Source organism: Stegodyphus dumicola, chromosome 7, assembly GCF_044657685.1.
Source record: "Stegodyphus dumicola isolate Sdum_Otavi_A_Nest chromosome 7, ASM4465768v1".
NCBI classification, from domain to species: domain Eukaryota; kingdom Metazoa; phylum Arthropoda; class Arachnida; order Araneae; family Eresidae; genus Stegodyphus; species Stegodyphus dumicola.
This window is the reverse complement of record NC_140774.1, coordinates 63,352,972-63,368,619: the sequence shown is the minus strand read 5'-3', so window position 1 is coordinate 63,368,619 and position 15,648 is coordinate 63,352,972. Positions and strand designations below refer to the sequence as shown.

Genomic DNA, 15,648 nt, shown 5'->3' with positions numbered 1-15,648 from the left:
ATAAATTTGATCAAGCAACCATCGGTTCTGTGTGCATTCAATCCATTATGAACCGGCACGCACGTAGCAATATAAACTTGCATCCGTTAAAATAAAGAAAAAAAAACAAGTAAGTTTGTATTTTAATTTTAAATGTTACTTAAAGAAAGATAAAGGTTGGTGGACTGTACCTTGTTGGTAATGCGAAATTGAAATAAGCAATACCTTTAAAATTTAAATATGCAGGACTTTAAACACTGGAAGTAGACTGGTATGAGGGATGCATTTACAGACTTTTCCTATTTACATTTCTGTAAGCTAGTACTGATGATTTAAAGCTCTAAGCAATCTTATTTAGAATTTTCGACTATTCTTCAGATATTCATAAGAAGAAAATTAGATTCGATTCTTTCTTTGGTTATTTCTGTATATTACAGTTAACTAACTGAAATTTATTTTTTTAATGAAACTTTAACTACTGTTTCACTTTGTTAGAAGAAGATTGTTGATTCAAGTTAATGATTATTTAAGGTAGTTAGCATAGGACATTTAATGTTTCTTTGAAAAATGTATGGAAAGAAAATTTTCCTTTAAGTAAAGATGCTGCTTATCAGTCTTTCAAAATACGATTGAATTAGTTATATAAAACGGCGATATGAATTTTAATAAAATTAAATCACATGAGAAAATTCAAATTAACTTTCAAATACTGATGTCTTTCTTCCATTCAATTCCTGTTTCTTTCCGGTCTCATATAGTTTTCTCCAGTCAGTCGAGAAATTTCCAGTACCTTTAATATCTCGAAATCGTTGGAAGGCATGCACAATACAGTTATATTACACAGGAATGGACGAAAGTGTGGCAAATTTGGCTACTTTTCGTGATTTCTCACAAAATTTGGCAATTAAAATTCGTCACCAAAACCATCGCCAGCTTGGCGATACCTCAAATGGACTTACAGTGCAGCCTTAAATTTCCGGCGAAGCTTCACATCCTACGACCTTTTATGTTACATTGTACAAGAGGTGCTACGGTTTACGTATAATTGCTGTAAATGTTTTAGATATACAAAATTCGTAACATTATAAACATCTAATCTAATATAAAGTTAGAAACAGAAATAATATATGTGGGATGTTATTTCATGATCTGATCGGACAAAACAAATTCTACATTAAATGGCTCAGAAGCCCTTAGGTTGATGATCATGCTTTCAGCTGAATTCTGGAGGGGTATGAAGGTATTTATATATTATGAAATGCTAGATAATAGTTTATGAGGATAGGAAGGTAATTATTTATTAAAATGCACTCTCAATATACAGGCAGATTATTAATGTCTACAATTTCGTTCTGCCAGCTTCGATGTCAAAGATTGAAATATGCCATCTGCTGTGATAGATAATGATACATTTTTGTAATCATTACTAAAAACTAAAACTACATTTTCCCCTTTCTGTATTAAAAGCGAAAATACTTCTGTAGTTTCTTTTGACTGACCAAAAAAATATACTAACATAGGTCTTTCGTAAAAGGATCTACAGTAAAGTATATTTTCGTAAATTTCAATCAAAAGTACTCGATATACAATTTCCTACTTTTTTAAACTATTGTAACTGATTTTCCTTTATAGATATTTAGACATTATTAATGTAATGACCTACGATTTCCACGGATCCTGGGAGAATGTAACAGGTCACAACGCACCTCTTCATGCCAGAAAAGAAGAATCAGACGAGCAAAAAATACTCAATGTAGTAAGTATAAATTACGTTACCCTATAAATGTAAAAGCAATTTAATGCTCAAGAATCAGACGAGCAAAAAATACTCAATGTAGTAAGTATAAATTACGTTACCCTATAAATGTAAAAGCAATTTAATGCTCAAGAATCAGACGAGCAAAAAATACTCAATGTAGTAAGTATAAATTACGTTACCCTATAAATGTAAAAGCAATTTAATGCTCAAGAATCAGACGAGCAAAAAATACTCAATGTAGTAAGTATAAATTACGTTACCCTATAAATGTAAAAGCAATTTAATGCTCAAGAATCAGACGAGCAAAAAATACTCAATGTAGTAAGTATAAATTACGTTACCCTATAAATGTAAAAGCAATTTAATGCTCAAGAATCAGACGAGCAAAAAATACTCAATGTAGTAAGTATAAATTACGTTACCCTATAAATGTAAAAGCAATTTAATGCTCAAGATAGTAGGTTTAAGGATGAGGTTTTCAATGCATCTATCTTGGACTAGTTGCAGCTTTACATTTTATTGTAATAAATTATGTATCTGTGCATCGATTTGGAAAGAAAACATCGATGATACTTTAAAATTAATAATGATAATAAAAATAGTTGAAATGTGACAAAAGTCTTTTCAGTTTAACATATATATGAAACAAGGTAAGCTTTCAAATTACGAAAGTTTTGATAATAGGGTCTGTTTTCGTAAAGGTGTAGAATGTTTTTCTTGTATAGTTCCTCTGCTTAGTATTATGAACTGGTAAATTCTTCTTTATCGTATTATACATAATTCTAAAAATTGCCATCTGGGATTATGCAGAATGGCTCAGAAACTTTTGTAGTCACATGAATCAAATCATTTCCGAGATGAAAGAATGCTCAAGAACACCAATGTAGGGATAAGTAAAAATTTAGTTACATTAAGTTTAAATACTGCGTTTCATTTTATCATTTTTACAAATGGGAAATTTGAAACATCTATATCCAACTTTGTCTGATGTTAAAGATACCTTTTAGAAATCTGCATTCAAAAACTTTTTAATACGGCTGTTTTTTAACTGTACATAGAACTTCAAAATTTTAATTAATGATACCGAGAATATTTTGATTGGAGATTTCCTCCTTCTTTAACAGATTTCAGTATGAAAAACGTTTCTTCACCGATCACTGCGTGGCCTCGCTCTTTCTATGGCAATCTTCAACAAAAACTTTTTAATATGGCTGTTTTTTAACTGTACATAGAACTTCAAAATTTTAATTAATGATACCGAGAATATTTTGATTGGAGATTTCCTCCTTCTTTAACAGATTTCAGTATGAAAAACGTTTCTTCACCGATCACTGCGTGGCCTCGCTCTTTCTATGGCAATCTTGCACATGGTCCGAGCCTGCCTGCTTTTGACTTCCGCTCTTGTGCATCCAGCGGGGAACAGCTTTTCTCCTTCATGTGGCGAGCACTTTAAATTAAAATAGATGCACACCCTGATCGGCTTCTTTCAGTAAATCTTTGATTATTTTAATTTCTTCTTTGATCTTCTATAGGGAATGTTTTCTCTTATTTTTTTCAAATTTTTCATTTTGATGATGTGGAGATAATTAATTGCAATTCTATTACAAAGTTACCTCGTATTTAAAATGTCTTGGTCATTGATCCGCATGTCCTGAATAAAAATTTAAACCCGTACGCAACTATATTCTGTTAATTTAAAATAGCTATTTCAAAGCCATATTTCCTTCTCTTCTTTTGTAACCATTGTAATATTTGCATTGAAGAAAGTCTAATTCCAAAGTTCAGTTTTGAAGAGAGGACAGCGTGTAGAGATAAACGGTGAAATAAAATGAAACAATTCATTAAGTGTGAAATGAAATGGGGAAAATATTTTGATACAGAAGTGATGACCTAGTTACAAAAAAAGCTTTGACCTTGAGACTCCCACTTTAAATTATCAACTGCTTAATTTATTATTGTCCTTTAAGCCTCTTCCTCAAAAAGCAAATGAAATGCATTGTTCAAATTTTATCATTTCTTCGTAAATTTAATTACATTAAGTTACATTTCAGCTCCATAAAACTTGAAAAAAGCGTCGTGCAAATTTCAGTAGATTTATATTTCATAGCTTCACATTGCAAAGTCATTAGGTTATTTTGAAGCAAAAGACATGAAAAGTAAGCAATCTGTCGCCGGGACTCGTACCTGTACCTCTCGAATACGCGTAGAGTGTGCTCCCATTATACCACGAAGACAGGCTGGAAGGAGGGAGAAAATACCTTATATATTCCCTCTCTTAAAGAAAGACTAAGGATTAACAGACTCAATCGTCAAATCCTGGTAGTGACGAATTATTGTTCACCACCTTTTAGTTCGGGCGCCACTGTAAAGTTATTAGGTTATTTTGAAATAGGAGACATGAAAAATGAGCAATGCCCTCGCTGGGACTCGAACCTGGACCTCTCGAATACGCGCCGATTGTGTTACCGTTACACCACAAAGGCATGCTGGAAGGAAGGAGAAAATACCTTATAAGATCTTTTATGAAATTCGAAGGTAATCATTGTCTACGGCAATTTGATGAATATCAGTGATACTTAACTCACCGACTTTCATAAATGAATATACCGATGTCGAGTTCTCAAAAGCTTCCGTTTGGGAAAACAGAAGAAAAACTTTTCGACTTAAAATATTTAGTGTTTCTGGGAAAATGCAGATAATAATACTCTTAATGCAAGAATGCAAAATTAACTGCTGAATCATTGCAAATCTGTACACTGGTTATCACAAATTAAGGAAAAATCACAAAAATTACGATTACTGAAAAAGTTACATGTAGAATTTTATGAAACTTACCCACAATATACATATAGTAAGGTATCAAATAACATAAAAATAAGTTATCAGACAATTACGGTAGTATAGAAATTAGCACATGTATAAAATGAACAAATCGAAGGTGTCAGTTTGCTATAGGAAAAGTACCTTCAATATGGAATATGGTCGCCTCTAGAAGCAATACAGCTCATATAGCGATGCGTGATGCTTTCAATTATGCGGTCTATCAGTTCCATAGGAAGCGAAACCCATTGCTCTTGCAAATCAGTTGCAAGCGCGGCAAGGGTCTGAGGGGACGGATTGAGAGCAGCTAGACGTCTCTCTAAAGCATCCCAAACGTGCTCGATAGGATTCAAGTCCGGGGATCGAGCTGGCCACTCCATGCGCATAATTGTTTCCTCTTGAAGATAATCATCTACGGTGCGAGCCCTGTGTGGTCTTGCGTTATCGTCCTGTAACAGGAAAGCATCACCTATTGCCCCGGCACATGGGAGCACATAAGCATGAAGGATGTCATCTCTATAAACAGGAGCATTCACGGTTTCCGTTGGAAAGACATGGAGGTCTGTGCGTCCACCCAAAGAGATGCCACCCCAAAACAGACACTGCCTCTTCCGTATGCATCTCTTTAACGGATGCTTGACAGATGATAACGGGTTCCAGATTCTCTCCATATCAAATAACGCCTACTATCGCTTTCTAGACTAAACCTGGACTCATCCGTAAAGAGAACCGCCCTCCACTGATCGGGCGTCCAGTGGACATGCCGTCGTGCCTACTGCAAACGGTCCTTCCTATAGCGTGATGTGAGTGACACGCAAATGGTAGGTCGTCTCGCATACAGACCACCTTCGTGAAGCCTTCTACGCACAGTTGACGTTGACACCAACCTTCCAGTGGCTACAGCAAGGGAGGATTTAAGAAGAGTCGGAGTAGCGGTTCTATTCCTGCGTGCACATAATGTCAAATATTGGTCATCGGCCCTCGTCGTAGCAATTGGCCGTCCTTGGCTTAACCTCTTAGATGCCGAATCTGTGGTTTGAAATAGTCTCCAAAGTCTATGAACCACAGAAGGACTAAAATTTAGCCATCAGGCCACTTCTGCTTGACTTTATCCTGCCTCTAGTCTCCCAATGAGTTTCCATTGTAGTTCTGCGGGCAAATGAATCCTGGAGGTCATTGTTACGAATTGGCTATCTCACATTTCTGATGCCACTATCACAGTAAAATATGTGGGCTTGTTCTCAAACATGGACTTTTATTTTCCTCGCAGATGACGTATTCCGAGTGTTAGTGTATCGCGGTTAGTGCATCGTTGAGAGAGCGTGTTGAGCTCCGGTAACGACTGAACCGAAGAGTCGGGAGCCGTGCTCTGTGTGTTGTCGAGTGCATCGCGAGTTGTAGCGTGGAGAGTCTCGAGAGTACGTGGGGTTCCGAGAACGACCGAGCAGAGTCGGGAGCTGTACTCTAGTGCTTTGCAGTGAAGCTGTCTCAACCATGATAGCCTGATAACCTGAAGGCTGAGTCGCTGATCGTGTCGGCGTGTTTATAGTAGTTCATCGACGACTGTAAAACGTGTTTTGGAGCTGTCCTGATAAATATTGGCTAAATAAAATGTGTTTCGATACTTTATCCAGTGTCGTCGTTATTCAGTCCAAATCTACGAACCCCGTACGAACGTGAAGGAAGAAAATAACGTAACAAGTGGTGTCAGAAAAGAAAAACGCAACAATTCTAAATAACGTAACAACTGGTGTCAGAAGAATAAATGAAACGCAGTAGTATATTTACCAAATTAAAACTGCCTTTATTAATGGTGCGTAGACGTTGAGGTATATGTTTGTCAAATGCGAATAATTACGTTTTGTGGATCAACACAAATTCAACTGCAACAACAATTTGCTTTTATAAAAACATAAATAAATGATTAAAGAAAGATCCGAGCGTAAGAAAAATATAGTATAAATAACTTATCTATAATTTAATATGAAATTACAAATTTCAGATTTTGCTGGGGCATTCGAGGGGATAATAAAACCACTGAAAATTCAGAGAGCACTAAATTTGTCTAAAAGGTTGGCATTGACTGTCAAAACATTATAAATTTGGGGGAGGGGGTTGTATATTCTGATATTTCTTTTTCTAAAGGTATAAAATCAATTATGTTTTTTTAAACTAATATGACATTATAAGTTCAAAGACCTTCATTTTTAGATAACTTTATTCCGACGGGCAAGAACTTGCTTTAAACTTCATTTTAATTTATATGTTATAATTTTAAATTACTACAAAGAAGTTGGGGGGGGAATGCGTTAAAGCTAAAATAGTGACACAGCAAAACGCCAACATTTTATGAAAAGCATTTACTGAAATTCAGAAATCTTTCAAGTTTTTTTTTTTTTTTTTGGAAATAAAGAAGAACAATACAAGACTTAGAAATGTTAACGCCGAAATATCTTTTACCGTTTTCCGAATTCCCCCATAGTTTGTCATTCATATAACTCTTTCGATTACCCTACACACATTCTGACATGTTATTAGTTCGCGCTTGACAAACGTTCGACTACGATGAGGCCTCTGTTTTGACTCGAAATCCAACTTCGTTTAATATCTAATTTATTTCATTTTTCGAACACATACAGATAAATGCGATTATTTACATGTATTGTTTAGTATAATGATCAAATGATCTGTGCATCTTAATGATGAAAAAACATTCAGTATTTCAGTAACGTAACTGCTGCTTAATTAACTGCTTAGAAAGGGAATTTTACGATCATTACATTCAAAAACGAAACTGATTGCCAGATTCATACATCAAACAAAATTACAAAACAAACTATTAAATAATGAGAAACAGGAAATGCTAAATTTAATAGGAGTCGCAACAGCCTCAGAGGCCGGGCTTTATGCCAAGGACTGCAGAATAGAGGATATTTTTGAATTTGGCAAGAATGCTAGAATAACGGCAGATGATTTACACGCCAGGCAGATGATTTACACACACGGCCTATTTGCAGCCTTGATGACAAGGCTGCAAATAGGCCGAGGCAAAGAGATTCAGTTGCTGTAGAATAAACTGAACCCCACAACTAGTACAATCCGACATAATATTCTATAATTTTTTACTTTCTTTTTAAAAGAATATAAAGTTAGCAAGATATTTAATGTTCAATGTAACTGATAAAAGTAATAAATTATGCTTCAAAGAATTTGTTGAATGTTTAATAACAAATATTAACTTCTAAACTTCTTTATTTATCTATTAACTTCTTTATTCATTAATTCTTAACTCATATATTAGTAATTTTAAATTTATTCCCGTTTATTACCTTTTTTCTTGAAATAAAATTCTTTACAACCCTTTTTCTCTCACCGAAGAATTAAAATCTACATATAAAAGAAATTTGCGATCTGATTTTTTGAATTCCAATTATCTCCTTAAAACTGACTTGTATCTTTGCACTCTGATGTGGGAAATAAAAATAAAGAAAGACTGAAGTTATTTTTGCATTAATAAAAGTATTTGCTCGCATACGAAATAAAAGAATTGAAATCAGATATTTTGCTGTGAACTTTGGAAGTGCACAATATTTAATAGATGTTATGGCACATGGATTTGCTGCTATTTTATGCTAGCTGAGAATTGATAAGTTAATAAATTTTCTTATAAAATATTATGAGGCAGAAGTTTTTAGGTTTCCAAACTCTTGATTCCATTTCTCGTGAATTAGTTTTTACAGATGGCATACGCTCTTGAATTAGGTAAAATAGTTTGGAAAACTTGAATGAATATACGCATTTTTTATATTTGTCGTTGGCAACAGTTAGCTTTAACTACTAATAACCATTCTCTTCCACGGCACACCAGCGGCCGAGCGGTAAAGTCGCTGAACACTGGTAGTTCGGTCCGAGGTTCGAATCCCGCGAACGTGGTGTTTTCCCCGTGTGTAACGTGTGTACGAGTCAGTTTCCCTTAGAAAGTCCTCCACGAAGGCATCCTTCCTCTTAGGCATATAGCCTTAGTGTGCTCTGTCATAATTAAATGCACCAAACACCATTCTCTTCCACACAGATAAGAATTTTTCAGATTCGCACAGACGAAGTTATTTTTAATAAAATATCCCACTACAAATGGTTAGACACTTATAATGTAATGAATTAAGATAAATTTTTAAAACACTTGTTTCTATTTTGCTCATAAAAAATTCTTTACTATATTCTTCAAATACATTCTAATACTAATTAGAAAATAGGAAGTCATAATTTGCTTAACGATAAAGGAGATGAAGGAGTCCTTTGTTATTGTTGCAGAATTAGTAATGAAAATTTATTAATTATTCAATTAGTAACTTAATAAGTGACAAAATTTTATTAATAAATATTACGTTCGAAACAATTTTTAAAACAGCACAAGTAAGACACGTTTTTTTTTTCCTACCATTTTTATTTCCTTGTACAAAGTAAAGGAAGTAATGGCGAGAAGTTTCGGATATCATGTTTCAACGATAACAACCATTTTGATCTCTATCGAATTCATTCAAATGACTTTTTTGCATGACAAATGTACGTACGGACAGAATAAAGAAAAAAATGGACTATAAAATAAATTTAAAATGAACTCAAAAGAGGTTTTCTTTTTTCTTTTTTTTCTTTTTTTTTTTTTTTAAATATTCCTACTCTGTTACCTGGTTCGGTCAGCTTTGTATTTTTATGTGTTGGGGGTATATAAGTTTTTTATATTATAAGTTTTGCATTTTTATATGTTGGGGGTAAATTGTGCATTTTTTTCTTTAAAAGTGATTGAATTATACTGTTCTTATGCCCTTGTTAAGGTTTTATTTGCCTTTAGTTAATCTGCTTAAATAAATGTAGAATTATCAACAATTTGAAAGTTTAAGCAGCGTTATGCCTAGAGAGGCCGCCATTTGTTTACATTTGAAACTCTTAGTGGAATAATGAATTAAGTCTAGTTGATGCGCTAAATTCAGCACCTTTTTGCCCAGTGGACCAAAAGTTAACTTCAGTTTTGTGCGCCGAAAATTTGGTCTTCATTGGCGAACTTCCTGCTTGTTCCTGATCAAATTACTTATTTTGGCTTAGAAACTTTAATTTTAACTGCAAAAAAATTTGTTAATTGTTTTAAACTGTATTTGGTGTTTTAGGATTTTCTGTATTTTATAGTTCTTAATGAAGTTGTTTTGAGTTTTTATGTATTTTTGCGATCCCGCGAAATGAGAACTGAACTGATTGAATGAGAAATGTATCTCTAATGAAATTTGAGTAAATATGTTTAAATGAAGTGCAGCAAAAAATGTGTATAATCTAATATGCCGTACAAGGAAGTCATGTGGTGCCCACATCAGATATTTTTAAGAACTTAATCGGCCTAAGATTTTTACGTCTGTTGCTTTTGATCAAAAAGTAACGTGACTTCAAACATAAGCAAAAGTTTTTTCAAAGAAGAATAGGTACTTGGGATGTCTTGATTAAACGCAATATCAGATACGATTTCTCTTGGAATATTAACATTCCGTGAAACTCGGACTGAGAAGCGCGTTAGGTATTAACGGTATTTTTACGTATAATCAGCTAATTTCCGTAAACTATTACAAATGGCTGCCAATCATTTTATGTTAAGATTTTGCTTAATAATAATCTGTATTGTTTATGGTAGAACATTTTGGTGGAAATTTTACTTTCTTCTTAATTAAAATCCGAAATCTGAATATTAATATATTAACACGTCATTTTGTTCTAACGGTTTATTTAGGCAAATTTACGCTATTAATTAAGGAAAACAGAAAAGCATAAAAAGAGGAGAGTGTGAAATACTATGTATAAATATTGCAAATAAACAATGAAAATTTAAATTAAATTGACTGAAGCTGAAATATTTTGGCGAATGGGGAAAGTTTTAAGAAAATCTAAGTCATCGGTTGAAAAAAAAAATATCGAGAAATTCCAGAAGAGAAGTTAAAAAAATCTTGAGAAACAATAATGGGTGATGCGCAATAGTTATTAAGCTTTCACTCCGATAAAAATATTGGTTCATGTATGGTGACATGATTCTGAGATCATAAAATATTTGTTATATTTTAAAGTGTATTCCTAGCTACAGAACAATTTTTCTTCACGGTTGATTTTTACTATGTGTAATTAAATAGAAAGCAACTTTTCTGAGAAAAGATTTCCCTGTGGACATATTTTCCCGCAGGTATACTCATGTAGCTTACTACGAAATTTCAAGTTCTCGAATGTTTAAAATGACAGAATGCAAACTCGATAATTTCTGTCACATATTACTACAGCATTTAATAGTAAATTCTAGCATATTAAGAAGTAAATGTTAATGTTTCGTAACATAGGAATGGTACTGCGATAATTATAAGCAGATTTTTTCGAATTTATTTGCACTTGTTCATTATTTAGGAACATTCTTTTACTTTTTCAGGACTATGCTATCCAGCTGTGGATTAAGAGAGGTGCACCTAGGAACAAGATCGTATTGGGCATGGGTTTGTATGGAAGATCTTTCACTTTAGCTAAACCTTCTGAGAATGGTATCGGTGCTCAAGTTACCGGGAAAGGAAAAGGCGGAGTGATGACGAAAGAACCTGGGATGCTGGGATACAATGAGGTAACTATTTAGTACAAAAGCCTGTAGATATGTAGTTTCCTTACATTTGAGTGAGAAAATGCATCAGTATGATCAGATCATGTCTATGCTAATAAATCAATAGATTAATTATTAGATTATAAATATCTATTATAATAAGAAGCTGTTTAATTTTTCTGTTGGCAAGAGCTATTATGCGATGCTTTTGCTATAAGGAAAATTTGCTCCCTCAGAGTTCCAAGTGTTGAGCTCAGTTTGGAATAAAGATACAGTGAAACATCGTTTCTACGTCTTTCAAGGGACCATTAAAAAAACGGGGTATGAATGAGAGATGCGTATAATCTAAATTTTAGTTTAACATGTGAAACGTGTATTTTAGCAATAGAATATTAAATTGCATTATTAATAATGTCATTATTACTAGTTATTATTATAGAAATTTGTTGCCCTAATTTCTTCTGAAATATTATCTAATTGTTATCTCAATAGTCTATCTTGAATAAATAATATTTTTTTCGGGATGATTTTAAATTCTTTAAGAAAAAGTTTTCCACTGCCACTTGTCATTCCGTTTTGGTTTGGGGATTAAGCAAATCGCTGTGAATTAAATTAAATATTGAAAATTTCTTTCACTATCTTCATGAAAACAAAGAAATAGCTGACTGTATAGCGGAATACACTGTACCTGGAGGAGAATCCAGGATTAATTCTTCCCTTTCTTCTTCACCTGGGTTCGATGTTTTTTTCACCTATGCTCAGTTTGTCAGTTGTGCATAGTTTTGATACCATTAGATTGGTATTACAGTTTACTTAGTCATCGAAAATACTTCCCATTTTGGAACACTGACGTCTTTTTCATCTGCAGTTCATCGTCACTTAACGATGTCACAGTTTTTGCTTGATTCTGAATTTGAAAAATCCCATTTAATGAAACAAGTTTTAGTTGTTTAAAATTTTACCTAAGTCTTAATCAAAAAGATCATATTCACTGTCGTACATTTATTTTTGTGGGGATACTTTTTACACTAAGGCAATTTGAATTAACTTCTTCTTATAGAGCACTTTTAAGTTTTTGATTATGCATAAGTCTAAAATTCACAATGCATCTGTACAATTTGTTGCACAGAAAGAAACATCTAGATTTTTCAAAATATCACTCAGTAGGTGATGGGTTATGCAAGATTCACGAACAAAGCTTTACTTTTTGTCTTCTCGAAATATTTTCTATGATTTGAGCCATTCTGTAGAAATATCTAGGGTCATTTAACTTTTTTTTATTTACTTCATACCAAAATCTAAAAATTTCAACATATGAAAAAAATTGATCTTTGTGATTTTCCTATGACAGCGAAATCATCTTTTCTTTTCCAACAATATTTGTGCAGAGTAAAATAGTGAGGCGATCCTTTAGGCATCTTGACTCCATCATACTAATTACCTCTGAAGATTTTTTCATTAAATAAAATAAGTTTCAATAACAATAAGAGTATCTTTAAACCAGTTTAACCAAGTAAAACTAGTTTCAATAACAATAAGAGTACCTTTCAGTTGATAAATAACTATGCATTTCGTTCCAAAGTTTTTTAAAACCGTCTTCAGCAGATCCAGCTATAAAATCTTCGAATTACTCGCCTAAGACGTGATATTAAATTTCGCAAGGCGATTTAAAGTTTTGAAGCAATTCAGTTGAAAACTAAACATTTTTCACAACTAGAGAAAATGGTATAACATAAATCTATTCGTTAGAATAGTCGAAATATTGCACTAAGCGAAAATATTCTGCAAAATGTTCTCATTCTTTAGAAATTAAAAGACGAGATGAAGAACTTCGTTTATTGCTTTTATTTCGTTTATTCTATTTATTTGTGTGAATTTGTGTGTTAACTGTCCCAAGTAAATGAATGGTAACGTACCTTCTTTACGTTCAAGTAAACGTACCTTCTTTAAAGCTATTTTCAAGCTTTGCTATCATTGTATTTTATTAAGAATGCTAAAACGTTAGATACGCAATGCTGATGATAGATGGATTGCCTGCTTTATTTTGATTACTTATTCCTTTTTTACGTTTTTTACCGGACAACTGACTGAATGAATGAAATTCAGGACATAATCTGGTAACATTGATAAAAAACATATTAAACCTGCCTAAACCCCATTTCTAAAAGAATGAAACTATCATCAGAAAGCAATAACCAATCAAAATTGTGCTTTATGGATGACATAATTTAAAATATACAAACCCCTTTGCCATTAGCTAATAAAGAGAGAGAGAGAGAGAGAGAGAGAAAAGGGAAATTCTGTTGTGCCTCGAGAAACACTTGCGCGTCAGAATATGAAGATTGCGATGTGCGTGTCCAAAAATCAAAAGAAAATAAGCAGCATTTTATCTCATATTTTTAATAGTCAGCAGTCTAGTATACAAAACATTGAATGAAAAACTGTTGCCAAAACCACATTTATAAAAGAATGAAACGATTCAAAATGATGCGATTTCATCAAAAAAGATAAAATAATAATAATAAAAAAATGATTCGAATTTTGAAAAAAAAAAAAAAAAAAAAAAAAAAAATCGTTTCGAGGTGCACTGGCTCTTGTCTGGATGTAACTATATTCCAAATTTCGTAGCCCTGGGTGTATTATAGCTTACGCGCAGCACGAACGAAAGACACACACACAGACAGACTCTTTCTTTTATTATATGTAGAGATAAGAGGTATCGTAACACTGAAAATCAGCTTTTCAACAAAAATGTGAACCTCAGATCCTTAACTTGTATATAACATATTTCTTTAAATATAATAATCAATCCGTATCATCTGTTTTTTAAGGAGAAGGAGCCGATGTCTTTTTAAAGTTAAATTATCATTGAAAAATCCAGCATCTTATATTAGAAAAGATGAAGAGAAAAAAAAAATATGTGTGCCATGCACACACTCAGCCGATCAATGTTTACATTTGCATAATGTTAAGTGCTGATATACCTTTTTTTTTATTTTCTCTGTACTATTTATATTTGAGATGCAAAATTTGAAGAAGACATCCGAGTTTGCTGTGCATATCTTAACTTGAAAAACCGGTTACTGCTTGGAGTTGTGAAAAAGGTTCAAAATTTTGTTTTATTCTCCTCTGGCACTTTTATTCAGAAAGTTTATGCGAACTGTTAATACACAAAAATATTAAATCAGTATTTGAAAACACAAAGTATCAAAATGTTTACTTTAATTATTCTTTGTTTTGAAGTTGAAGATAGCAATGATTTGGAATGCAATTTAAAACTGAATCCTCATTTCTAAGACTTTTATTTTGGAAAACAGGAAAGACGTTATTTTTATGTATTTAATTACTTAATTAAAAATTTCATTTGATGAAACAAGTTTTAGTTGTTTAGAATTTTACCTAAGTCTTAATCAGAAAGATCCTATTCACAGTCGTACATTGAATTCGACTGTGAATACTGTGATGTACGTAAATCGTACATCACAGTATTCACAGTCGTACATGTATTTAAATGTAAAGACGTTATTTTTATGTAATTTATTAATTTTTTATGCATAAATACTATTGTATTATTTTAAATAATTGTATTTGTGAATTTTGAGATTCCAATAATACATTCAAATTAATTAAATTAATTCAAATCCTTATTATTATGATTTAATTTTATGATTTGCATTCTCCGAACTGCTTTGATTACGGTTTAAAGATATTATGAATGAGCTTTAAGACGGTTAGAGGGGAAAACGTCGCAGAGAAAACAATGCAAGGCGAAAACCTCATCGTACAAAGCATAGTATCGTGGGAGGAAACAAAGCGAGGAGAAAACATCGCAGCTGTATAACATCGTACTAACCATACATTGTTGTCGAAAATGTAGCTATTCTAAAATTTTGCAGTTTAAATATATTGTCGTCAAAAATATCCTGCTAAAGTATAAAGCACGAACAAATTATCACAGATACGCATTTTTCAGGCTTTAAAAGTTGTTAATATGTATTCGCATAGTGATTTGTGCGGGCAAGAGGGAATGAGAAATATTTTTGTTTTTATATTGTATAATTAGCCAATAAATTTTCGCTGAAAATTTAAGAAAGTAACTTAAGCATCATAAACTAAAATTGAGTAGAAAATTAATGCTACTTATAGCAGTTGAGAGAATTTTATAATTAATTAAATAATTTTGGTAGATGTAATAAATGCAGTTACTCATCTTCCTTCTTTCTAATTACTTTTAAGCTATATTTTGCATTAAAAATTATTCAATAAAACTTTATAAAAGAAATTAATCTGTAGAGTCATTAGGCTTTTTTAAGCTAGAGACGCAAAAAATATGAATTGCCCTCGACGGGACTCGAAGCCTGAATCTCTCGAATACGCGTCGAGTATGCTTCCAATTACACCACGAAGGCATGCAGAAAAGAGGGAGAAAATATGCCATAAATTACTTAATAAAATTCATTAGTTTGTAAAGTATTTT

General features: G+C 32.6%; 1 protein-coding gene across 1 annotated transcript in view; it reads left to right on the top strand.

The window, feature by feature from the left end:
• The window catches only part of LOC118188298 (chitinase-3-like protein 1), a 47,797-nt gene that overhangs the window by 25,893 nt on the left and 6,256 nt on the right, over positions 1–15,648 (top strand). The window contains exons 6-7 of the mRNA XM_035358712.2: positions 1,612–1,735; positions 11,010–11,195. Of these exons, the coding sequence (XP_035214603.1) occupies positions 1,612–1,735; positions 11,010–11,195 (310 nt within the window). The remainder of the gene's footprint in view (positions 1–1,611; positions 1,736–11,009; positions 11,196–15,648) is intronic.